The sequence below is a fragment of the Halictus rubicundus genome, chromosome 8, assembly GCF_050948215.1.
Source record: "Halictus rubicundus isolate RS-2024b chromosome 8, iyHalRubi1_principal, whole genome shotgun sequence".
In the NCBI taxonomy this organism is placed as follows: domain Eukaryota; kingdom Metazoa; phylum Arthropoda; class Insecta; order Hymenoptera; family Halictidae; genus Halictus; species Halictus rubicundus.
In genome coordinates this window covers 15,059,783-15,086,395 of record NC_135156.1, presented here as the reverse complement: position 1 = coordinate 15,086,395, position 26,613 = coordinate 15,059,783, and the positions used below count along the sequence as shown (strand labels likewise).

Sequence of the window (26,613 nt, the reverse complement as noted above, 5' to 3'; positions counted from 1 at the left end):
AAAGATTTAACCAGTCAGCTGTTGCGACCTCTTTGAAAAATGTGTACCTAATTTGCTTTGCAAAAATTAACCGCCGTTTCAATTACAGCTGTTTGTATACTCGTCGTGACACGAAATATTGCCATCTCTTCATGACGAGTATACTCGTCAGACACAGTTGACTGGTTAAAGAGCCAATCATTGATACGTCTTCCATCGTTACAACATTATTATCCTCAGACATCGGTATGCACACGTTATTAGAAATCATATCTTTCTCCCTCGATCTAGACTCACCCCACTCGTGCCACAATTTCCCGCCCACCCTGAACGTTCGTGCACGTGAACCCCAAAGATCGAAGATCGACAGAGAGGATTTCACTTCTAGACGCGTGAACGAAAAGACAATCGCGTCACCGGACACGAGAAAACGTCTTGAGATGGGACGAATGTCGAGGGGGGGGGGGGAAGTCCTGTGAACTCTGCGCCGCCGTTGGAGAGAACCTTCCGCGGGGATCGTCACCGAAACGGAGTCGCAGAAAAAGGAGGAAGAAAGATGCATCGCGGGTCTGAGGTAACGCGCACGAGGCGCACAGCGTCGCCGCGCGACGCAATCTAATCGCGCGTACGCTGCGTGCCTCTGACGCGGTGCAACGGTTCCCGTTGGTGGGGAGTTGTGAGTAGTGGAGGGGAAAGTCAGGGGAAGAGTCGCGTCGGTGACGCAGGGGTCGGATGGTGGGGGAGGGGAAGCGCGCAGAAACCGAGCGTGAATCGGGCGTATGGTTCCCCCACCATAGGGACTTTCGTCCCCCACCATAGTGATCGGCGCTCTACGCCAGGATCGAAGCGCGGGGAGACGATCCGCGCGGTGTGTCCCGCACACATGGAGAGAGGCGGGACACATACACGTGACCGAGCGCGTCAGCTTCTCGCATCAAACTCGAAGCCCAGACGCGACATTGGGGCCAAGACGGCAGTCGCGAGTCTCGGTTAGCGTGCAGTCAGTTTGCAGGCCGACACCGTAGCGAGTGGACGTGCACGTCTCTCTCTCTGCCGCGGACACCTAGTTCGTTCCTCCTATCATTCGCCACTGACACACAGAGACGACCGCCGCAAGTGTGTTTCCTACTTGTCACCTGCTCTCTCCGAGTTCAAGTTCAACCGACGAGGGAGCCCGTCGCCGCGAGAATCGCCGCCGATCCCGACCGGATTTTAAACGTCCTGCGGAATTCGAGGGTGCCACAAGTGAATTTTACGAGGACGTTTTACTCGGCTCCTCCTCGTGTGCCTGCCGATTGATCGCGCAGTACACTGTCGGGGACCACTGACTCGCTTCGGACTCTGTTCGAATCGTTGCGAGTTTCTTTTGTTTTCTGTTTCTTTCTTTGGTTCTCGTCGATTTTTGTGTGACTTTTTGCGATCTCTGGATTTACCCGACCAAGAGGGACACCCCCGCCGGGCTTTGTACCGGCTGCTCGTTCGTGCGACGGTGATACACTTATAGTCGTCACGTTGGTTCGACGAACGGGATTCCCCGCGCACTGCCAGTGAACCCACGGACCCGTGTCCCGCGGGAAAACTGTACACTTGATCGTTCGCCAAGCGACGCGTGCCTTAGCACACCGTCACCGCAGACCGAGCAACCACCCTGAACAGCCAAAGTGGATCTTTGTTCCGTCGGTCGACCCTGCTCGAGAGAATCTTTCAAAATTGGTGAGTAACCCCTTCGCATTGTTCCTACCGGATCGTTCTACGCGTCCACCACTTTACGCCGGTGGTGTTGGAAATTAGAAACAACAACGGGGGCGTTCGAACTCCGGTAAACATTTCGCCTCGAGACAAATGTCACTTGAAATACACTTTTTGGCAGTGATGTTGCTGTTGAGATCGTAAGGAACTCTGATCTTTCGGTCGTGCAGGTTTTCAGACCGTTGACGCAACCCTGACGTCATACGGATCTCCCCGGTTAGCGTTTCTGGATAAAGTGAGCTTTTTAAGTATGTTGCTTCATACAACTTTTATTGCAATATCTGCTTCAATGAAGAAGTTGATTAAAAAATTTCCGATGAAAACATTTTTACAATTTCCAACCAGTCATTTTGACTGGTCCGGTAGTTCCAGTGTTAGAGTTGACATTTTGTCATGCTGTGGATCAGATCTCACAAAGTTCGGTTAGCGCAGCGCAGGTTTTTAAGACGATCGTTGACGTAACCCTGGCGTCATGCGAATTTCTCCTGCTTGTGTTTCCGGATAATTATTTTGGACGTTGACACTTCACTGTATTATAGATCAGACTTTTTCCAAAGTTTCGTTCAGTGTTCTGTGCTTCCCGCTTGTGCAGGTTCGGACGGCGGCAACGACCGCTGACGTTACCGTGGCGTCATGCGAATTTCTGTGGTTAGTGGCCACTGACGCTCGCGTCAATTGTTTCGTCTCGCCGCTCCGGCCGACATTGTAACATTCTATGCACCACGTGCTAGACGTTAGGTTTCTCGGTTCCACTGAATTCGCGTAACCTATACAAGTCGTTGCGAGATGTGTTACATGCACAGTTCGTTCCGGTGAAGATACAATGCAACATTCTTTTCGCGTTAATTGGTACCGCACTCGATGCTCGTTCTTCTTTGTTAACAACGGTGCGCGGAGATCGATTTCGATTAGAGCGGTCGACTTTATCGAAACGAGAGGCCTTGGAGTCATTTGTTGAATAGACCGTTATCTTCTAGCGACTCGTCACGCGCCGGGACTTTGAACCGAAAACCGATCGCGATCGTGTTTCTCCGGTACAATGTGGTACGTGCTCGTGTCCGAGCATCGGTAATTCGTTCGCGGTAATCGGCGACGTTCCCTTGAAAAAAAAAAAAAAAGAAACTGGTGCGACGATTTGATCGGTATAGTTTTGGCACGGTGCAAGAGATCCATGCGCGGAAGCAATTTATCGTTATGAAACCGATAGCGCGCTTCTTCCCAGAAGTTGCCAGAACTTCTGGCTCGAAGCGGATGTTTACGCGCATGTGTCTGGACCGGATGATCGCTGAGCGATCTCCGACGGTTATCGCACCGACCCAATGATCAAAACTGTGAGTATTCTGTTCTCTTCGGCACCGATCGGGGACGCGACTTTTATTAGCGAGACTGTTGTGGTCGCGCATTGACATTTTCATGTTTATTGGACAGGTTTCAAAGTGCAACTGACGACCGATTACGGATCTCGATGGCAGATGAGATTCCGTTTGTTAAACAATCAACACTGAATATTTATCGATTGCGATACCGCGAGCTCGACACTTCGTCACATTTTAGTAACTCGATTTTGTTTATGTCGGTGTTTTCTGAGAAGGCGGTGACGAATTTCGCCTAGCATTATCGTACCGATTTTTACGACTCTGACTCGGAAATCGGGTACTTTCAATTTTGCAATTATGTATTGCGTTACGCTGGGAACAATAGCTTCTACCATTTTTTTTTTAAATTCGGTATTCAGAAGCTTGCGTAAATTCCAACTTGGAGATTATGGAATATAACATCTGCGTTGAACCAGCCATCGATCGTGGATCTCGATCACCGATCCAGCTCGCCCGCGTCCAAACTCGACCCTGAAAACCAGTCGGCAGACTCTGACCTTGGCGCGAAGATTCGGGTGACGCAACGAGGCGTCTTATTACCGCGTCCAGCGCAATAAACTTCCAGTCCATTGTTCTCGTTGTTGCCGATCGGTATCGGTTGTTATCAAAGCAATCCGCACCTGGCGGTCTCAGGACATCGATCGGTAAATCCCTGGGAAGATTACCGGATCGAGGAGAGACGTGTCGTGATCTTTGTGTTTTCGGACGCGAGCTTACGAAAGTCTCGTGCTACGCGTGAGCAACGCTCGTTGCGTCATTCGTGACGAGGCGAGGACTATGATCCTTATCTGCGCTAAGGCTGAACGTGCCAGACGGTGTCTTGTCACGATCGCGGAAAATAGTTGACAATTACGACCCTGCAACAAAGAGCACACTTTAAACGAACCGTTCTTGCGACATTAACTACGCTGGAGGATCGACGATTACGCTGCGGAACGGAAAAATGATAGACACAATTTTTTGTTGGCCTTTATGCGTTGGACGAAATTAAATTAGTTTAAGAAAACCGGAACTGCAGGGCAAAGGTTATTTTTGGAGGTTACTTATTCTTTAAATGTGATAGAGATCGTAAGAAAATGTAATGTACGCGTTTCTATCGTACAGTAGAAAATTAACGACTCTTATGTAAGGACAGAAGTAAAGTGGTGGGGGCCGAGGTAGCAACAAGAAATTGCAACTTTGTTATCATATCGCATGCTTTGACCATAGGAAATCAGACACGCCTTTTCAGTGACGAATCAACCGAAGGCCTTTGATATTAAGTGCGAACTCGATGCTCCAAAAAAATTCCGCTTAATCAAACAGTCCAGGTCGATAAAAATTCTTAGCACTAAGTGCTGCCTCTCCTAAAAATAAAATTATCAGAAATCTCAATTACTCGTTCGGATGTGTGGTTAAATGTTTACATAGCATTCAGCATTTTTGCGTGTCGCTCAATTCACCGAGGTGTGGACTGAGTTTAAATAACTAACTAACTTTCCAATCTTTTCTGCACCCGTGACAAATTAGAAACAACAAACCATTGCATACACAAGGCAGATCAAAGAAGGAGCTAAACGAGATCCGAAGATTGCAAGGGACGTTACTCTTAGTATAGTTTTCATTCACCGATCGGGGGCTCCCGGGGCAAATGACTTTGGCCCCGTTGGCCCCCGAAGTTGCCACCACAGTCGAGTTTCTTCCACGAACTGGAGCAACGACCGTGGAGGGGGAGAAATAGACGAAAGTTCGAGCCGCTGTTCGGCCACGTGGCCTGTCCGTCGAAGAAGACGCGATCGATCGCGATCGTCCGTTGAAAACGGGAACTTCGTTTACCCCTCTACCGTCGGCGCTTTGTACTCCGGCATCGATCCCACTCTCCTTCTCCTTCCGTCGCGTTCTCTTCTATCGCGGCTGAAGTGGGCCACGGCCTAATTTGCAGAACTCTCAGTCTCGCCGTATCGTAAACGGTGTGTGCAATAAGCCTCACGGACTTGGAGCGAAGGGCACGCACGTGCACCAAGAATCTCTCTCTCTCTCTCTCTCTCTCTCTCTCTCTCTCTCTCTCTGACAAGGCGGTCACAAGCGGAGGAGGACTGTTTGCTGGCTGAACTATGATCGACTATGCTGGTTCCGATCTTTGGTGTCCGGAGGGGCAGCTCTGTTTCACCTGTGAAACCATTTTAACACATTACTTATTGTTAACAAGTTCACTGCCGAACAATCATCCCCTTTTAGGTCGTACAAGTGGTTATCGGTTCGAGTAACTATATTACGAAAAGAAAATTGATTTGTAGACGAACAATTGTGTCGCGTAAATAATAGAAACATACACAAACAGCGCGGCTGTGCCTTGGTTAATGTCTTATTAGTTAATGCCTCGGCTTGCTTAGAAGACTACTTGAAATTCACATTGTGCGCATCGGTTGCGAACGAAACTAGTAGCACACTGAATCATAATGAATTCGCGGAACCGAGGATCACAGACTGCAATTTTCCCACCGCAAATTATCACCTAGAATATTCCCCGGTATCGACGCTATCTACGATCGACCACAAAAGCGAGTCTGCTCGAACGCCGGATGAGTGCGATGGTATCTCGATAGACATTGACCCGAAAGAGGAAACCAATCGTGTTCCCTTCCTGAAAAAGAAAAAAATAAAAATAAAAATTGTGAAATTAATCTAGCCAATCGACTCGGTAAACAGTAATCCGTGTGTGTTGCGTTAATCCGAGGGTCGCAGCGAATCGAGGCCGATTAGGTTGACCAGGGAGAAGGCATATTGCGACGATGGAATATCGAAAGATACCGACAAGGTCGTGGTCGCGCGGAGAGGGGGGAGAGAGAGAGAGAGAGAGAGAGAGAGGCGATGGATTTCGCATTGTGCACCGGTTATCTCGATCTCGCGATTGTTCGGCGTGACATCGGCCCCGGGATTAGCGGTATCTGCGTTCCGGGGAAACGCGTGACGCGACGCTGTTAGAATCGAGTGCATACGGACGAGCGAGTGCAGTAGCAACGTGCGCGCACGACCGGCAACGAGTCCTCTTCCACTTTTACACGGTTTCACGACTGATAACGCGATCCCGTTCGCTGTCGTCTTTGATACCGGGGATTCCGCATTACGTCACTGCTCGATCATCGATCACCACTTCTCCAGGCGAGGGACCCTTGGCTAACGATTAATAGAATTCCGCAGCAATATCTTCTAATAGGTAATTATCGACTTTCTTTCATCTAATGTCTTCTTTTTCATCTAATTTCGAAAGACTTTGATTCTAAAAAGAGCTTTTCACTATTGTAGAGTTAGGTCTGGAGTAGTGATGAAGTATGGCCATTTGAGACATTTAGCAACAGATTTTTAGTGCTATTGATAGAAATTTCGATAGATTTATTGATCTCCTTGTCGCATCGAACTCGGCAGGCTCTAGTTTAAACATTTATACATCACGCGATGAATATCGGTACGAAATAGAATTCTATTTCTCTGGAAATTTGCTACATTGAAATTACGATTTGTTGCGTTAGAAGTCTCGTTGTTCGAAAACCGTGTAGCAAACCTCAAAACAGCGGCGACAGAACGCAGAAACGATTTCCATCGGGTTCCCAGTCACGAGACTACCGTCGTTGGAAATCCAATTGCAAAATAGCGAAAACGACGGCTAATCAGCGTGTTTCCCGAAGGTGGAACGTCGCGAGGCGGGTTAGAGTTCCACCGATCAGCGTGATCGGCCGGTTTATCAATCATATTAGGAAATATCTGGCTCCGTTGTTCGCGATGACCTTTTCGCGCGAGTATTATGCAACGAAGGTGAACGGTCTCGCGTAAGACACCGCTCCGTTGTGCACGTGTAGGAGTCACGTGGCGGGGATAGCAGTGGCAGCAATAGCACAGCTCGGTAACAGAACGCGCGGTGCGCGCGAATTGCGCGAGCAGCATTTCCACGACACGGTGTCTATGCACCGGGTTGCATCACGCAACGCGTTATTTCTTAACCCGGTCCGCGGCGCATTGTTTATCAGTCGAAACCGCCCACGTTATCCATCGACGCTTCGCGCGAAGTTTCACCGGAATCTTTTCAGAATCGCTTTTTAACAAAAACAACATGTGGTTAAACCAACGGAACCTTGCGAAATAATAGCACATTGATCGCGTTACGAGAGGAACTAATTTTTCGTCAAACACGATTAACAACGGACAGATTGACCAGGGGTTGCGAGGGGTAGCCGAGGGTTAAACGTGTATATCAAGGGTTGTTAGCCAACGCGATTTCGGTTGAAACATCGCAGGCCCGGCGTTGTTTACCTCGCCCACTGGAATCGGTGTCGAGCGTTGTTTAAAACGAATTAAAATAGACTCTCGTAATCCCGTTGCCTACGGCTAGAGAGACATAGAGAGAGAGGGGGAGAGACAGATCTTCCACGTGTTTGTTACGTAACACGCGTCGAGGAGGAAACGTATTCGCGCGAGTCGCCGACACGTTACCTCAGGTCACGTGTCTGCGGCCCGAGCAGACGACACGCGAAGCTCACGTGGAACGTGCGAAAATACCGATAAGCGGATGATTGCGCGAATGACGTGTGCACCCTTTGTCTCCCTGTCCCTATCCCTCTGTCTTTCTCTCTCTCTCTCTCTCTCTCTCTCTCTCTCTCTCTCTCTCTCTCTCGGTCTCTCTATGGGTATTGTTTCCACGGTCCATTTTTTTTATCGATACCCGCGCTTTCCCGATTATCCAGAGCCTGTCCGCAGCGATAACGGTGAAAGCTATCGCTCGAGTGCGACAATTAATTCCTGCCACTCGTCGCGAACGTGTCCAGAGACAAGAAATCTCTCTCTCTCTCTTTCCCCCCTCTCTCCCTTTGTCGAGGTTTATCGACTATGTTCTAGTGTTACGTCGATCGGCCGTAACGACGAGGACTCATTTCCATCGAGCTCGAAGTATCTCGAACCAAGAAATGACTCGGGGCCGCTTTCATAATCGCCATCGACGCTTATCAGCCCCTGCCCGCGCTCCTCCTGTAACAGATAGACAAATAGATCAGGGTCGTTAGTCTGCTCGAAAACAGAAACCGTGGAAATTTTAGGACCTTCGAAGCGAGTTCGGTCTAGCTTCGACTAGGAAATGTTGCGTGGAATAGATCCGAGTGGGATTAGAGATTTCGGAAATTTTCGGGACACCCGGTGCGTGGAACTGCGAGCGAAATGATTTCAAGCGACTTCCGCCATGGCTTTATCGCGCGTCGAGCCTGCGATTGCGTTTCGGTGGTTGTTTATTTGGATATGGTGACGCTGCTCCCCTTTCTCGAGTTCTTTTCTCGATTTTTGTAGCGACGGATAGTCCATAGAATTTGTGTTCGGACATTTCGTGGCTGTTCCTATTGGATCTTTGTAAAGTACGTTATTACATCAGTTTGTCTCCTGACGTAGGAAGTTCGGTAACTGTTCATTCGCGATTTTCGTGACGCTTTCTTTTTTTTTCTTTTTTCTTTTTTCTAGGCAACGGTACACACTCGACGCGTCGCGCTCTCAATTATTTTCGCCCGTCTCGTTCCGCTTGGCGGACGCTCATTGGGCCACTTATGGGCGGCATTGTACAATTTCTCGGGTTCTTATTGCGTCACGGTGCATACTGGGTGGGACGATACAGTTGCGACAGTAGATGCGTTTCTCGAGTGTGACGCTGATAGAGAAGCATCCTCCCTCAGAGTCACTTCACCCTGAGGCTCCAAAATCGTCGAAACTAGAAATCTAAAACAATCGCAATTTTTTTGAGACACTAAAAATCCTCTAGAAAATCACAGTGAACCCACCTCCCCGTAAAATCACCCCGAGGCTGAAACCCCATGGAAGCCAAAAGGAATAAAAAAGAATTTCTCTTTGTCCCCGAGCCTGTGGACTACGGGACGGGGGTTTTCTCCGGAACCGGAGTAGCTCGTAAACGAAACCTAACTGTGTCAAGTTCCAAAGGACGGGGGGAGGAGGGGTACGGGAGAGGCGAGTGTCGGTCAGGGGAGAGGGTAGACAGGGCGTGGACAATGGTCCCTGGAACGGTTCCCCCCTTTGTTTTTCCGCTGGCGGTCGCGTTATCGCGGGACCAATTGCATAATGAGCGGGAAACGAAATCGGAGACCGGTTCGAAATGCCTGCGCCGGCCCGATAACGGTATCAGCGGAGCGCTCCGGCGTTACGTGAGCGCTGACCGCAATCGTAACACGCATGGCCGGCGCGGTATCGAGTGGCTGGCACATTGTGCACGTGCCTTTATGTGTACTGTACTTAAAGTTCGACGTACTCTCCGGCAACTATTTCAGGCCCGCCGCACCGCGTCTCCTATCCCCGCATTTTTGGAGCGCTACCGCCTCTCTTACCGTCGTCCCTTCGTTCCCTCGAGCATGCACGCACAGACGCCGACGAAAAATGTCTACGGACTCCGGTACGACGAAGTTTTCATACTGATTTTGTTGAATCTTGATTAGCGCCGGACGGGTCGCGTTTTATTGGCGCTAAACGCTTTCGAGTACACACCGAACCGACCGTACGTCGCACTCGTTGCGTCGTAAAAATCACCCGGTCGTGTTTATGCAGATTTTTCACGGTTGTAATTCAAATTTATTCAGTCGGTTTGCACGAACCGATTTTCATAGCTTCGATAATTATGGAATATATGAAACCATTGAGACGTAACGCGAGGGAGAGAAGCAACAGTAACAAAAATTGTAATACCACCAACGTGGATCAATTGATAAAACGTGTCCCACGCTGGGAAACTATTCTAAGCTAAGCGAATCTACCGGATATTGGAGCCAGAAGACCTGTGTGATTCGCTTAGAGAGTGACGATAAAATAAGATCGTCACTTGGAACACATTATGTATAATCCATTTCAAAACTGTACAACATTAGGACACGCACAATTGTATACTGTTTGAAAGAACATCGTGTCCACTGCTAGAAGGAGTCTATTAAAGACCGAAGAGGTTCGCCGCAGATAAGCGTGTCTGAATGAACGGAATCCGAAACAGATTGCGCAACAGCGTGCGATACGGCGGATCTCGTGATCGCTGTGTTCGCGTAGTCTCGGAGTAGTGGGCTAAACGTTTTGCGCAGATAACTTCCCCGTTTCCTAACAATCACGGGACCCGGGGAATTGCTTCTCCCAGCGGGAAAGCGGGAAGTCCTTGGTGTTCGGTTCGCTCTGCGGGTTGTTGGTTGCCTCTGCGACCCAAGCTGGTTTTTCTGTTCTGTTTTCTCGCCGTTGATTCTTGCCCGAAACTATGCACAGTCTTCCCCTGTTCCGAGGAGGCTCGGCTACCTGAGACGTCCTGTCCTTCCGAAGAAGTAGCCTAAAATAGACATTCTGTATTAGTGTACTTTGAAAAACGAGGGACCCTGAAAGCAACCAGAACCGACCTTGGCCGCCGGCTCCTGAATTTCGGGGCTAGACCAGATTCCACGTTATTTACAAGCGCATTTGTTACGCAGATAACGCGAAGAACGCTTTCGGGCCGGTTTATGTACTTGTTGCGCTGCTGTTACACGAGGAATTTGGTAACGCGGTCGGTTCCAGGCTAATGGGACGGATAACGGTCTTGTCCTTACACCGCTGATAACAGCTACGGGCCAACGAGGGCTAACGTTGTAGGAACACTGGGATGACGAAGACAGAGGGGCGAGGAGCACACAATTGTTGGTGCGCACACGGACGTGCCCCGGTGCGTGCTTTTGCCGTTACATAATCGTGCGTCACGCGGCCGAGTTGATACAATTCGGAGAGCGAGCCGAAGAAAAAGACGCGGTCACGCGAGGCCGATGCGTGCCTCGAGATTCGAGGCTCTAGGGTCGATAACGCGGTTGACCCTCGCAGCTCGCGCTTCATCCGAGCCTCGAACGTGTACGCGGAGCAATCCACGTCGTTCTACGTGGCCGCAGCAACCTCTGAACCGGGTCAATTTTTCTGTAAATTGACTAGCTCGCGCAGCGCTCGCTATTCGAAAAGTATCGCTCGCCTCGGTTAGAGGCGTTGGGCGTTGGGACTCTTCAGATGGCTCTTCAGATGGTCGAAGGCTCTCCAGGAAGTTTGTCGCGTTTCTGCCATGTCACCCATATGTGGGTGACGGAATTATTTGTCCAGGTTTTCAAATGAATTTGTACGTTAATATATTCATTGTACCTCATTAGGATCTGTAAAATGCAAGAAAGTTGTAGTACCACTCAATATCGTACATTTAATTATTTTCAATTTTTGTTCCACTAAATAACTTACCTTGATCTCATGAGATTTTTGAAGTTTCTACTTTGGCAGTCAAAGTGTTAACGCTCGCAACGTCTATTTGCAATTGATACATTCAGTTAGACTCGTAATATCGTTTTTTTTTTCTCGAAGGACACCGGTACCCTAGGGTAATCAGCTTTTTCAACTCTTCGTATAACACGTTCGCTATCGTCGTCATACGCAACCGCGGCCTTGTACTTTGCGTAAGTAAAGTCATATATTATGCACCTTGTTAACAGAAGTCATAACACGTTGCGTAACATTCGAGGAACTAACATTTTCTCATACTGTGCAAGCGATCGCGTTCAATACAATTTTGAAGCTATTATAACACGGCGAAAACGGGTCGCTCTGTATTCACGGTTGTAAACCCCTACAGAGCGCGCGAAATTCAAACGAGATGACACGTTTTCTTCCGAAAAATTGATGTACAATTTTTATTCCAATTTGGAAACTGAGGGGGAGACCTATACCAAAACATCCCACGCGCAATTCAATTTCTAAAACTGAAGTATTGCTCCACGAAACGTAAAAAGTCGGCTTCCCTGCGGTCAGTCTTGTAGACCCGTGCACCACCGCGCCAAATTCAAACGGATCAACGAATATTTCGACTTCTGGCCTAGTTTCGCCATTGAAACTCACAGTCAGAGTGTCCCAGTGACCCTCGGATCTGGAAAATCGTTTTCCCTGCGTTTCAACTCGAGGAGCCGGTCGGTGAGAGTTAGGCTCGCGGTATCTCGTTAATGGGATCAACTTGTTGACTCGCGTTGGTCTTTTTGCGGCAGTCGCGCCGCGGCCAGATGTCGGATTAATATCGAATGCGGCGATGATTTGCGATCCGCCGTCTCGACACCGCCTTCGTCGAAAAGTAATCCGGCGGGTCCGACGACGCCGTTGAAATATCGTGCGAATAAATTTCTACGAAGCCGCGATGCCGCGACGCGCGGCGTCGTTCGTTGCATTCCCCGAAACGCCTGGCGTCGGAGGAAAAACAAATGCCGGGCCTGGCGTCGGGTCAACGAGGAATCGCCGCGGGATTTACAGTTTCCCCGCCGTCTATCGGGATTATTAGGGGAACAAAGACGGCGGGCGCACGCCATTTAAACGTCTCGTAAATTAACGTAATTGCCCGCGATCGTTTGTATTTTCCTTCAACCAACCACCCTCGGTCGCGATCCTGTCCGTTTTTTCGCTGAAAAAGATACAAACTAACAACCGCGTATGTTGCAAGCTTCATGTTGTAATTTGGTATCTGCATTATTCGAAACTACCCCCGCTTTTTAAAAAATCTCAGGCAACTTGAGCGAAGTTCGACTTTTTGATATTTTCACCACTAGGCTGCGGGTCTTTGTGCAACATAAAAATTGTGAGAAACAGAACAGAAATTGAAATTGCACTTTTTCTCATAAATGCACAAAATCCGCAATCTACGCTTCAAGTTGTTTGCCGTCCGAGACGAAAGGGAGAGCTTTTTTCGTGATACGCAACGAACGCCGTTACTTGTAAACAATTTAGGATAACGTAATGCAACGTTGTAGCATCGTTCGATAAGTGGGGTATCAATGTTTATACAAGTTTTCCGGGCCTAATCGGTGTAAACAAATTCCCGGCGTATAAGGGTGAAGTTGTTAACCGCGCGGCGAGCGAGTTAACACTATCGTGCTCCTCCTCCGTTTACTTGGATTGCATAACTGCATAATTAAGCTGCGGTTGCATAAATCAACTGTTGCGCGGATCTAAGGGGAAGGGTTACGGTCGCTCGTGTGACTCATGCTGCTAGTTGCGTTAGATATGACCGGTGAAATTTTATGCATTCGCGGAAAAAATGTCCACGTGCTGCCGGTTCCGGTGAAGGAGAAAAAGAGAGAGAGAGAGAGAGAGAGAGAGAGAGAGAGAGAGAGAGAGAGAGAGAAGAAAAAATTGGAAAAGAAGCGACAGAAAGGCGAGCGGCCACGTGCTCGGCTGACGCCATTGCGTAACCCCTGCGCCACGCTAGCACACGTGTACGCGTGACTGCGAAACCCGTGTCACCGGCTCGCATAATCTTTTTCCCCCGGAATTAGTCAGCTAAACTGTTGACGCACACCGTGCCGTATTTCACGTTACGGCGAAACGCACTATTGTCACGAAATTGACATACTAATCCTTTCATTGACAACACTCGTTTCATCAATTATTTGGAAATCTGTGCTGCGAGCTATGATCCGTGACAGGGGATTTTTTAATTGTGGCTGAATGAGTCGTCCAACGTAATTTCATCCAGTAATTTCCGAAGTCCCTGCTACGACGCCTTTAAATTAAAAAAAAAAAGAGGGAAGATCTACAAGTATTTTTCGATGTCGTGCACTAATTAAACACAATGTCGGCAGTTGACTCGCAGAAATTTCGAGATTCGCGGAAAAAGCTAACGGAGGAGCAAACCTCGCACGTGTCCTCGAGTTGTTGCTTTCCCGCCTAATTGATCGCGTTCTATTTTTAAGCGGCGCTATCAGTTAGTGTTTTTTCAAGCGATTATCGCGCCAGATCACGACGACCTCTGGAACACGCGTGTAGCGAGCGCGTGTGCGTGTGCGACGCTTAAAAATAGAAAGCGGAAAAACAGCCTGTGAAAATGAGAAACGAAAAAACAGATACACAGGATGTTATGCAATTGCGTCGTAGGATCATTCATCGAGGTGGTTCGGCCGAGTCATCGCAGGTATTAATAGCCGCGGAAAGTCGAGCATATTCACGGATTTTCCGACGAATAATCGACCGCTACGACCGTTCGCTAAATTTACGAGCGAAATAATCGGTGTAGAAACGCCGGGAAATTTCTTTGGCTAATCGTTGGCGCACCAACGACGCAGACACGCTTGAGCGTGTCTTGCGCACTATAATTTGCCGCGAGCGCGTGGGACATTGTGGTGCATCGAACCAATCAATGAAATTCTTATTGCGGGCTTGGTTGATTTTAAAAAGTTGGTAGATTTTAAAAAGTGGCCCGAATTTATGATTATGATAAAACATTGTATTATTTAACAGGTTAAACGCCACGCCGGTCCCTAATGACCGGCACTAGACTTTCCGTTTAGGCCTCGCCGATCCTTACGGACCTAACTATGGCCTGAACGGAACGGCAAGTAAAATCGGGCTGGGCTCTTAACGTGTTAAACACAGTCTAAATGCTGAAGACGTATACGGACATTAAGGGTGGGCAGAGTAATCCTGGAAAACGCAAGGGGTAGTTTCTGCCCCAGTAAAAGGGTGTTGCGTAACGTTGCGTCGCATGTTGACCGCAGCAAAGTTTGAAAAGCCGATCGCGAGGTTACGCGGGCTGGCTCGTTAACACTGGAACTACCTGTAATAAATACAACTGATTAATATTGCTTTGTAATCATGACAAGACTGCATCTATTCAAACCTAATACCATTTGTATTCTAACATGTGCTTCAATGAAAAAGTTCATTCAAAATATTCTGATGAAAAGATTTTTATAACTTCAGTAATTGTGAAGGAAAAAATCCGGAACCAGTCAATATGACTGTATGTAGTTCTAGTGTTAACGTAAGGAGAGCGACGCACGTACGTACCCTCGTCCGCGAGGAGTGTTGTCATTTAAATTGCGTCACCAGTCAGTGGGCTAGTGTCACGTTGCGCAACCGAGCGACACGAGCCCCCGCGGTACACGTGACGCACGCGGATCGATCTAATTGCGACTTATAATTTAACGAATCGAGAGCCGCGTCGTGGATTCTCTCTCTCTGTCTCTCGTCGCGCGAGAAAGCGCGAGAGCGTTTATTTTCGCCGGCACGCGAGCGGATAACGCGTGTTCGCGACGATACGCGACGGAAACGCGAAACGTGATTCCTCGGTCTTGATACACGTGCGCGGCGACCATCTACGTCACCGCGGTCTCGGATCGCGCATGCGTCGCCGGTCGCGATCGATTGAATCCTAACGGTCGCCGAGATTCGAAAGGATTGCGCGGGAAACGATCAGCCGTCGATTATGCATGTCGATGATCGCTCATAAATGGTGCTCCGAGCAAAAGAAAATGATCGTAAAATATTGTTTTCAAGTTAGCTTCGACCGAAACGTGGTGGGGGATAATTTGTTTACCCGCTCTTCACGTTGCGTCACGCGGTTCGCTGTCGGGTTATAGCACAACGCAGTTACAACATTTCGTGCATGAACTAGCGTGGAAATTATTATCGCATTTCTACGACTTGTGTAGATTAAGTAATGAACGTTATTGCCCGTACTTCATTCATACAAACCACCGGGCAGTCGTATCGACGCGATTAACAGATAATCGAAGGAAACGAGATAGACACGTAGAAATACATAATAAATTAACAACGGCATCCGAGGTGCAGTAGTACTAGTAACCACGCAGGCGGCTATTCTTTACCTGGAATATTTTCTGACCTAGTAAGTAGCCATTTCTGTCTTTCAATTATCGATATTCGATAGCAATAACTTTCTCAAATTTCAAATTTTCTCGAGAATAATTCTTAATCGGGATAGTACAGACTCCTAGCGCAAAGTTTAATCTCAACTCGAGAGGTTACTCTCAATAAGTCCCGGCGAGAGTTTAACACTAGGTTTACGGAGCGCTAAAAATGACTATTTTACATTACTTTATAAAAATAACATGAATGTATCGATCAAAGTTTGTAGCCATTTTTTTAAATAATATATACCCAAAGAAATCAATTTGTTAAATAATTGCTCATGGATGCATTTTCACAATCTGAGTATTCGCAATGTGAAAATATTAGAATCCGCCATTTTGACGGGTCCCGTAAATCTAGTGTTAAAGAAAACGTGGTGTCCGAGTTACATTGTTGGCAATAAATATGCTGGTATGCGGTCGAAGATAGGTGTAGTGATAATCGAGTCGTTGCCGAGTCATTGTTGCTGCAGTGTAATTATTGTTCCGTGGAAGTGAGATCGTACCAGGAACGTATGTGGAGGGGAGAGGTGTTCGACGCAACGCATGCCGGTCGCCGGCCGGATCAATTCCAACGCTTGCCCAATGCTACGTAATTATTTGGTGTGTGCGTGACGCGCGCGCCAAGGGTCCGCTATTATTATCTCCATGGAGAAATATCGACCCCGAGACACACGACACGAAACGAAACGCAACGAAACGAAAGCCCCGTTCACACCGACGACGACGTCGTCGTAAACTGCCTTCTAAACTTTGCGCGCTCGCGCATTTGCGCCCGCGCCGATAAGATCTTCGCGCGGTTTGCGCAACGCAGAAACAACTAGCCTAGGGACTTATTTCGCGAGCGTTTATAATTACCGCTTGACCGCGCGACCATACTTATCGACCACGTTCGAGGAAACCGCGCGCGCGCGGGCACCCCACCGTTAACGGTTGCAAAATTATGCGCTCGATAATTTTCCCGCGCGGACTCGCCCCCTCCACGTCCATTACCCGCTAACGAATCGTTTCTGCCGTTTACGATGGACCGTAAAACCTTTCCGGAGTTCCCGAGAGCGCGTTGCTCCTGATAAATTTCGCGTTTCACGGGAACAGATCCGACAACCTCTTCCCGCGATGCGTTCCTGGTACTCGCCGCGTGCACGCGTGTTATTCACCGTACACGAACAACGCGAGACGGCTAAATATGACTCAACCGGTAACCCAACTGTTGGTTCCACGAACCAGGCAAATTTCCTAATAATTTCCCAATTCATTTCCTAATGGACTGAGAATAGGATCATCGATAGGATAATTTTGTCCTGTATGTTTCACGAAAAAAGTTCTACAGTCATAACAGCTGTCCACATCACCCCCATTGCTTCAGACTTGCAACATAGTACGGGAATGGACAATTATTAACGACTATGTTTCGAACAGATTATGGTCGACAAATTGCCTAACGCGACTGGATATTTGTATTGAAAAGTTCGGATGGAATTTCTGGTGATATTCAAATGGGACTCGCGCGATGTGACACGGTTGTTGGCACCGGCGTGGATTTCATCACAATAGATATTTCACGTGGGCGACGTGTTCTCTGCTCTGGGAAAAATCATCGGATCGATAGAACTCGGTGCAAGCCGCGATATGAGTCACGCGAGCCTTGTATACGTAATCCGCGACTGAAATTCCAGGTGATTGCTCAATTTCGAGAGCGGGATTCGTGTCCTGATCGCACACCTCGCGGCGGTGTAATGAATCAGGCACCCATTAGCCGGGATCGAAACGCTGCACACGAGTTTCCCCTCTAGATAATTCTTTTTTTGCGTCGAAGACGCAATTGGCGGAATTCGCAACAACGTTCAAAGCTTGTTTTGTTAGTCCCTTTTCTTACAATAATTGATGCACCAATCGAGGCATATACACGATAGACTCTCATTTTGCGATCTCAACAATTTACCTACCGGTAGATAAATAATTCAAGACTTTCTAATGAGCTGCTCAATAATCATGTAGACACAGCGTTTGATCTTTGATATTGAATTAACCCGAGGAGCAAACGAATATCAAGTTTCCAATAAATTGAAGAACTGAACGATTCAAACTTACGATTAAAGGCCTCGAATCTTTCGTATCTTGTGTTCACAAACATAACATTTGAAAACCTCGTGAGTAGCCCTGTTCCCTTGGTGTCTCGAAAGTCGTAAAGGACTCACCGTCTGTGAGATACGAATCTGCGCTTCCGGTTTGGCGCATCGCACCGCCCTCTAGCGATTCGCATCGTAATTTCGTTTACGATTACGAAATACCTGCCGGTTGGTTTCCGCTGGAGAATCGTATCGATAGCGAACTGCGTTTCGTGGAAACGTGGAGTGGAACCGTTTCCGACTAGACGGTGACGCACGGTTTCTCACTGGGGATAAATTAAGGTACAAAATACATAATCGATAGCGGGGAAGGACACGCGGCAGCCTCGGCGGCCAATCGTAAAACTGCGAGGCCGTGGCGGCACGTTGCCTCGCTCAGAGCAGAGATACGTGATTAGAAGAGATTCACGTATGTCGATACATTTGCCGGGGACGGCTTCCGCGATATAAACGGCTCTGACATTCGCAACGTCTAACAGTGCGCAGCACGTGGACGGCCGCTGCGCACGCGCGCACAATGCAGCCAGACTCTTACGTAACGCGCGGTCCGCGTGCTTCAACGGTTAATTCACGAGCTCTCTCTCTCTCTCTCTCTCTCTCTCTCTCTCTCTCTCTCTCTCTCTCTTTGTCTCTCTCTCTTTATCTCTCGCAGGGTTCGCCTAGCCTGTTCAGGTTCGATACCCTTGTTACTCGCCACGTATTTGTTGCAGACAGCAACAACCGACAATACCAAATGAATTGCCTTCTTTCGAGTTTGAATTTGAACTCGGTTTCCCGCCGCGCCAACAGGTGGGGCTGTTTGAACTTAAGAGGGCCGGCATGGTTTGAAATCCATATACGTATGCAAGGGTCAAAATCTATACAAACTGCCGCTTCAATATTGCAATCAGCAGTTTAGAAGTGGTCAATTGTGTTTCCTAAAAGTCCAATCTACGTCTGTATGGAGCCCAAATTGCGAATTTCTACCTCATCGTGGAGTAATTTGTAATATTCGGCAGAAAATTCGAATTCTGAAGCAAGAATGACGACACAAGATGGCTGCCGCTGAGAGATTCTCTTAATTTCAAGAGATTTAGTGTTCGTATCGAAAAAAAGGCTCTATACAGACGTAGGAAAGACGTGTACAAACACGGTGGTATGCATTTTTAATTGAGTGCTTACTTATTTAAGACGTAAAATGTATAGAAAAAAAGGCACAGCGTAACATAGCGTGACAGTCAAGGCCAAATGCCTGCCGGCCACCTTAAATTTGATCGTAGTTTCTATTCTATTCTGAGAACGAATTATTGAATAGACTTTCTCGGGATTGTGTATCACGCGATTATTGTTAGGATCGCCTGTTTTTTCTAGGTATGCAATGTGGGTGTAGCGAGGTATTATGGCAGGATGACAAACTCGAAAATATAAATTCGCTTTTAGAGGATTCATCGAACACACACCGGAAACACGTGAATAATTGGGAAAAACATGCAATACTCGCTTGTATTTATAGACTCGATGGGGAATGTGGGCAACAGATTCTGATTCTGCGACACCGACCACTAAATATACACTTTGTCTGAGGCCATCTTGGGTGTTCCACCTCGAGTTATTGCACCAGTCATCGTGCTTACAGCAAAACCAGCTTGGTTTATACATAAACAACAACCGAATAAATGAGTAAGCGCTCTTTACAAATAGATATGGATCGCCTTTTACGGCAAGCCAGACTCGATATCGACTTCTACGCTTACTTTTTTGATTTACATTGTATTCAGCAATGACCGCACAATAACATGGTATCTAAAAACGATTTATTCTCCAACTGTTCTATACAAGTTAGTCAAGCAGTACATGCGAATATAATTGAATTATCCCCCGAAGGGTTAAAACTATTTTCCTTTAGATTCGAATATGTACGTGCTTTGTCCGTAGTTCCCATGCTTAGAAATGCTTATAGCTGATCGTTTAGCGAAAATACAAGGAGTCGGGTAACAAAACGTTCCGATAAATCGATTCGTTTGCAACGGTTCGCGGAAAGGGGAACGCGCGTCGCGTTTCCGTGCAACGTGTTACGTGTTACGCGTGCCGGTCGTTTCTTCGTCGCGACCGGGCAAGGCTGAAATAAACAAATATTTTTCTGATGCGGTACGTGAACGGCAGATAGCAACGACGCAGCGCGTGTCACGTTTATCCGTAGACGCACGTGTGACCCCTTACGCAACCGCCTATGATTAGCGTTCACACGTTCTCACTCTTCTTTTTTTTTTCTCTCCTCTCTCGGCGTCTGCGTAAATCATTTTCCAATTATCCAGTTCGCGTCTAGATCCGGATACAAATCGTCACGGTGTAACGCCCGCGTCGGAGAAGACACGCGCCGCCGCCACGATTCTTCCGCTTGTAAATCGTAACAAAGTTGCTAAATCCGGCGTTATCGCCGCCGACAATGATCGCTCCCAATTATCACGTAACGAGCGCATAACGTGTCCGCGGAAATTGTTGCACAGGCGCTTACATAATTGTGCGGCGCGCGCACTCTCGCGTTCATCATTTTTTCACCACCGATATCTTGTTGCCAACTTGTCTTCGCGGAGATACGATCTCTCGAAAGGCTCCGTCTTCCGCAACAACGCGTCGTTTTTCGCCGTGCGTTTACCTCGCGCCAAACCGTCGCAGAACGTTCGCCCCCTAAGTTTCCTTCCGTCGGCGTACTTTTCCACAGTTCCGTGGTCATCTCGATTGCGCAATCCAGCAAAACAACCGATTAAAATTACCATTCGTTTTTCCTGCATGCAATTTAGCGCATAATTTTGTTTTGAACGATACGGGAAAAATAAGTAGCACAATGTAGCGCGAACTAACCGCGGAGGCCAAGCCCCGAGGCTAGCGAATCTGTAAATACGCAAGAAAGATCGTGCTCCGATCAAAGGCTGAAAGAGAGGGAGAGAGAGAGAGAGAGAGAGAGAGAGAGAGAGAGAGAGAGAGCAGGTTGTCTTAATAGTTGCTGAAACAGTTACGCTCGGACATAGGAGCCGAGTTTATTTGACGATGTCCGCTAACGCTAACGTTTCGTACTGGCAACGTACGCTGGGTTCGCTGACACCCTCGGCCTTGAGTGGCACGACCTTACCCAAGGCTATTTTGCGACTTCTCTTGCTGTTGCGAGGACTGCCAGTATTGTTGGCAGTGCGGGCACGTCTTTCGATCTCTCGGAATGCTTCACCTTTGGCCATGGGTGCCACTCTCGGGCATAACGGTTACGAAAGCAAACGAGACCTGTCCTCTCTCATCCTCTGTCTATACGATCATCACTTTACCATTCGTTACTTCTCTGCGGGAATTTCAAACATAGCGTTATTCCCACGTTTGATCTCTTAATCTTTACGCGTTGAAACCAGGAGCACAGAACACACGGGAACTCCATAGAAATGAATAATAATCGAAGATCTTGCTGCCGAAACCGAACAACTCCATTTCTTCGTATAATCGTTATTGAAGATTTATATATTTTTATCTGATGCTGAAGAGGTCTGGAATTATTCTTTTCTCTCTCACTCTCAGACCCACAGAGAGTAACTCTCAGCACTCTCAAATCACTCTGACCCTCAACACTATCGAGAGCAACTCGCGCGAGTTTTACTCTCAAATGTACTCCGAGCTTTAGATGAGTTCTGTTTGGCCAAATGTGGTCGCTCCCCAAACGGATTAAAGTTAGCAATTAGAGTGCAAACAACGCTCGGTCACGTTTCGCAGTCCGCACGCAAGGAGGACAATTAGTCCGATGAATGAACCATCATTCGAGGAATGTCCAATTAACGTTGTTTGACGTCCTGCGGCAGGTATGACGCACGGTTTTCATAATGATGCGTCACCGGCGGATTATCAGCGCACGATGGCTTTGATTACAGTTCGGAGAGATGGGCGCATGTTATAATTGTTGCGCGTCGCGTCATGCCCGCGGAATGATTGCATTGACTCAGCGAACCAGTCCTAGTCCTCGAGCGATTCGAATTCAGAAAGGCACGCGACGAGCGATCGCTGCGGATTGTAATTTGAGAGAGAGAGAGAGAGAGAGAGAGAGAGAGAGCCGGCTGCGTAATCGTAGGAGGAGGTCCTTCGGGAGTCTGTCTTTTCTTCCTGATTCCGTGTCGGTTGGCCTTCTTCCGTAATGGTCCGTCACTCGACTACAAAGACAGCGTTTCTACCGCGAGAAAGTTCCCCAGAACGTAGTCGGACTGCGATTAATAAATATTCTGTTTAGAAATTCGGAGCACCTTGTTTTCTGTAACATTCTACATGTGAAGGGATAAGGTGGTCAAAGGTGCACCTAAAGCAAATTGATCCTTCATCGTATCATTCGACAGAGTCCCCAAAGAAAAGCCTGTGTGTCGAGTTTCGACTCGGCACCGCTGCCACAGGGGTAGTTACAGGGTAAGTAACGCCCCGATGTCAAGAATGCCAGAAACAATTGACTCATCGTGTAAAATGAGACAGCCCTTGTTGGTCAAGCTCGAGATCTAGAGTGCATTCCCTCGGGCGGAGCGTGTCGGCGAGATCTCATCGTGGATCGTTTGGCACGCGGCTCGGCGCGGCCCGTCACCGCTGTTAATAAACTCGTCTCGGGGATTGTTCTCCGACACGCGAGCCGACGGGATTATATACGATCGGCTATTAATTCCGCGGGGAGGGAGAGGGAGGAAGGGGATCGTGACCGGTTCAATAACGTTTAATCGCGACGAAAATGGTTTGCGGCCACCGTTACTAACGTGTTCTCCGTTTCTCGTTTGCTTGCAGATGTACTAAGAAGACAAATTATGGTGGCAGAATTTGTCACCCGTCAGAGTGGATCACCTATCAACGGTGAGACCGCATGTCTGAACGGCAACATGCCGGCCACCCACACGATGGCGCACGCCGGACACGGTGCCCACGGCGGTCACGACGCCCACGGACCGTTGCCGCCGTTGACGCACCCGGCGCATCACGCCGGCCCGATGCAACAGCAACATCAGCATCCGCAGCAACAGCCGCCGCCGCAGCAGCAGCAACCGCCGCAGCACCACCACCTCCACCATCAGCCGCAGCAGCAGCCGCAGACGGCGCAGCAGCAACAACAGCAGCAGCAGCAGCAGCAACAGCAGCAGCAGCAACAGCAGCTGCAGCATCACCATGACGCCCAACAGGTGACACATCCCGAAAATTTCCCCCCGAACTTCGACATCAGAAAAGAGCTATTTTCTCAGCGCAAGCAACGGGAGTTCATTCCGGACAACAAGAAGGACGACAGCTACTGGGACCGCAGGCGGCGTAACAACGAGGCGGCCAAGCGGTCCCGCGAGAAGCGGCGTTTCAACGACATGGTCCTCGAGCAGCGTGTCATGGAGCTCAGCAAGGAGAATCACATCCTGAAGGCGCAGCTCGAGGCGATCAGAGACAAGTTCGGCATCTGCGGCGAGTCGGTGATCAGCACGGAACACGTGCTGGCAGCGTTGCCCGCGGAGCCACCCATTAGCGTGAAGAGAGCGAAACTGCCGGCGTCGGCGGCGCTCCTTTACGCGAGGACACCGAGCCCGGTGCACACGTCGGTGATCCATCAACCGGTCAGCGGGGCCAGATCACCCAGGTCCCCGGCACAGCTATACGTGCCGGAGACGACGGCGTACCCCGAGTCGGAGACCTTCCAGTACGCCTATCCTCACCCGGCGATGCACCTGGACACGACGAGCGCGTTGAACCTTTCGCGCGGCAGGCGAGCACAGTCGCCTTTCGAGCTTTCGTCCGGAAGCGGAGACGAGGGTCCGCAGCTGGTGGTCAGCTCGCAGAACCCAGCAGCTAACAACAGCCTGCCCCACAAGCTGAGGCACAAGTCCCGTATCGGGGACAAGGACGCGGCCAGCGCGCTCCTCGCGCTTCAAGGCATCAAACAGGAACCTGGACCAAGGGCGTCGCCGCCCTGGGACAACGAAGGGTCCAGCGACGAACGCGATTCCGGCATCTCGTTGGGCGCGGAATGGACCGGCCCCACGGTCTCCGCCGTTCCCGAGAGCGAGAGAGAGGTCAAGTCCAGGCTGGACCGTCTAGCATCCGAGGTAGCCTCCCTTCAGTCGATACTTCGTCTTGGAAAGGCGCCGGGAGATAGTCTGGTGCCGGCACACCATTCGCTGCCGGCGAACGCCACCGTCAGCGGGCCGTGAGACCAGACAGCAGCAGCCAGTCTTCTGCTTCGCTATCGAGTGGGCCAGCGAAGAACCATTTCTATCGATCGCGGCCATCTTTGTGATCTTCGAACCGATCCAAAGAACCCCGAGCCACGGTGGACGCGACGCCAGCGCCGACACAGACGGCCACGATGACGACGACGATCCCTGGGCCGATCACTGGAGAGACCAGGAAGACTTCCGGCGACGATGATCACGCGAGATCGTTGTTGCGAGCTAGTTGGTATCAAGCAGGGTGCGCAGCAGTTCGGACACGTTCGGAGCAAGCAAGACTGCTCGATCGACTTTGCAGTATTGGACCCGCGTGCACCTTGGCCATCGACCAATGTCGCGCGCAACAGCAGAACCGTTTTTCTTATCGATCGGATAAGCTAGATCAGTCAGATAGGTTAGGTAAGGTAGATAGTTGACACCTGGACACACCTGGCGTCCAGGGTGTCTGTTAGGCTCGCGATTAGGCGGCTCGGTCCCGCGATGCTGCTTTTCTTTCGGACAACGGAAGAAGAATCGATCGAGTCGAGGACGGAGCCGCCCGATCGTCGAAACGTGATGGGGATCGGTCGAGTCGAGTGCGTCACAAGCCAAAACACGGGTTGTCCCCCCCACTGTCCACTGTCTCTATCGTGACGATGATCTAGGTGATAAGATTGCGTCTAGGGTGTAAGTAACTTAACGCTGTAAGACTTTCTTAGGTTATTTCGTTGAATGCTATTTTCATGATTACCGTTGATTCGAGCGAAATCGATCGTACGCCAGACCTGCGATTCGCGTAAACGCAACCGTTGTCTCGAGATCGGCTCGACGCCGCCGTCGATTCGAAGATCTTCGGACGATCCTCGCTAATTTAATTTCCCCCCTGGGAACCGTAACGAGAGAAGGGATCGAGAGATATGGTCGGACGAGATCGGATCACTTCGAAGATCTTCGGGTCAGCGTGCACGCGTCGGGCTTTTCCACAGAGGACCCTCCAATTGGTCGTCGCGCAACCGGCTAATTTCACTACCGCCAGTTGATCCTTAACGATTTCATTCATGCAGACGCAAAGCAATAAGCCCATCCCCGTCGATCCTTATTGCTCGGTATCTTTCTTCTTCTTCTTTCTTTTCATTTTTTTTATTATTATTCCTCGCGCGGCACGCCTTTTCCTATTCTTCGAGCTGAGAGTCCAGCGGAGCCGAGCGTTTGTGATAGTTGCGTCGAAGCTGATCTTGTAAATAGCGTACCCTCGGACCTCCTCCCTCCTCGTCGCTGAACCCTTTCGTTTCTATCTTCCTTCTTCACTTTTGTTTTTATACTTTTACTACTATAACGTGACTGCGTAGTGTACATATGTATCTAGAAGCGAGGAGGATGCGTGTATGTATGCATGTGCGTGTGTGTGTTTGGGCGCGTGTGAACACAGCTCGCCGGTACCTCGAGATTCTGGCGCACCGGGACGGGGCAGCGATCATTCGGAAATTTTATTATTTTTCTTTTCTTCTTTTCGTTTTCGTTTCTATCTCGAGAGACCGTCTAAAAGACGGAGAACTCGGTCGGACACTGGAAACGCGCAGCATCCAAGTATTAAGCAAGCCTATGGGTGTAATTTCACTATACATAGTGCACATATGCAAGAAAATATACATATGTATAAATATACGTATATGTACGCGTACACATGCATATACATATATATATATATTTTCAAGTTAATGTATTTTTCGATATCGCGCGCGCGTGTGTGTATGCGAGTGTATGCGAGCGAGGCGATCGGACGGGCTCCGTGTTTGCGCGGGAACGTTTCAGTGTCATACGAGAGAGAGAGAGAGAGAGAGAGAGAGAGAGAGAGAGAGAGAGAGAGAGAGAGAGAGAGAGAGAACTCGATCGAGGAACCGGAAACCAGTTGGAAAGGAGAGAGCAATCTTGATCGTCGCGGCGAGCCAACAGGAAGGAACGCCCTTTCTTTTTCTAGGCGTGCAACGGACGAACGCGTCGATCGATCGTGTCCGAGAGGCGAACGACAGAACCAAAGCGACGAGCCGCTCCGATCGGTGGCGGCGTTGTTGTGATTTAACGCGCGTTGTTATATATTTATAAGGCCGAGAGAAAGCAAAGCCGGATGTCGTTTCGATCTGCGCGCTCGACAACGTCCTCCTGTAAGTGTGATAAGCCGACTTAGGCTGACCCTGCGAGCCTGGCGCGGCGCACGAGCGTGCCAACATGCGCGGTCACTCGAGACCGCATCCAAAACACATTACTTCTGCAAATAGACTGTTTACACTCGTGAAAATTACCAGAAAATAATCGGAAGACTTTCATTTACCACTCGACTATCTTTCATTCTCTCGAACCGTCAGCGTTACGTCAGTATCATTCATTTTCGAGCGACTTCGACGCGCGGCGAGAGCGGTCCAACATGGCGGACCCTCGAAACTGTTTGTCACGCGCATGGTTTCCTGTTATTTTTACTAATAGACTGCTTGGACTCGTAAAAATTACCAGAAAATGATCAGAG

At 49.0% G+C, this 26,613-nt stretch overlaps 1 protein-coding gene across 3 annotated transcripts; it reads left to right on the top strand.

Moving 5' to 3' along the window:
- Positions 1-861: 861 nt before the first annotated feature.
- On the top strand, positions 862-26,054 carry LOC143356385 (uncharacterized). 3 transcript variants are annotated; one of them, XM_076792036.1, is made up of 4 exons: positions 866-1,692; positions 22,696-23,084; positions 23,145-25,905; positions 25,944-26,054. In XM_076792036.1, the coding sequence occupies exons 2-3, from the start codon at positions 22,716-22,718 to the stop codon at positions 24,093-24,095; spliced, it is 1,320 nt and encodes a 439-aa protein (XP_076648151.1). In that variant the 5' UTR covers positions 866-1,692; positions 22,696-22,715; the 3' UTR covers positions 24,096-25,905; positions 25,944-26,054. The 3 variants fall into 3 exon arrangements, with proteins under 3 accessions (XP_076648148.1, XP_076648151.1, XP_076648149.1); XM_076792033.1 differs by having other exon boundaries at positions 862-1,692; positions 22,696-25,905; XM_076792034.1 differs by lacking the exon at positions 866-1,692 and adding an exon at positions 11,483-11,560 and having other exon boundaries at positions 22,696-25,905.
- The last annotated feature ends 559 nt before the right edge of the window (positions 26,055-26,613 follow it).

Excerpts from the sequence above, each read along its gene's own strand:
- LOC143356385 (XM_076792033.1), top strand. The coding sequence starts at position 22,716 with ATGGTGGCAGAATTTGTCACCCGTCAGAGTGGATCACCTATCAACGGT.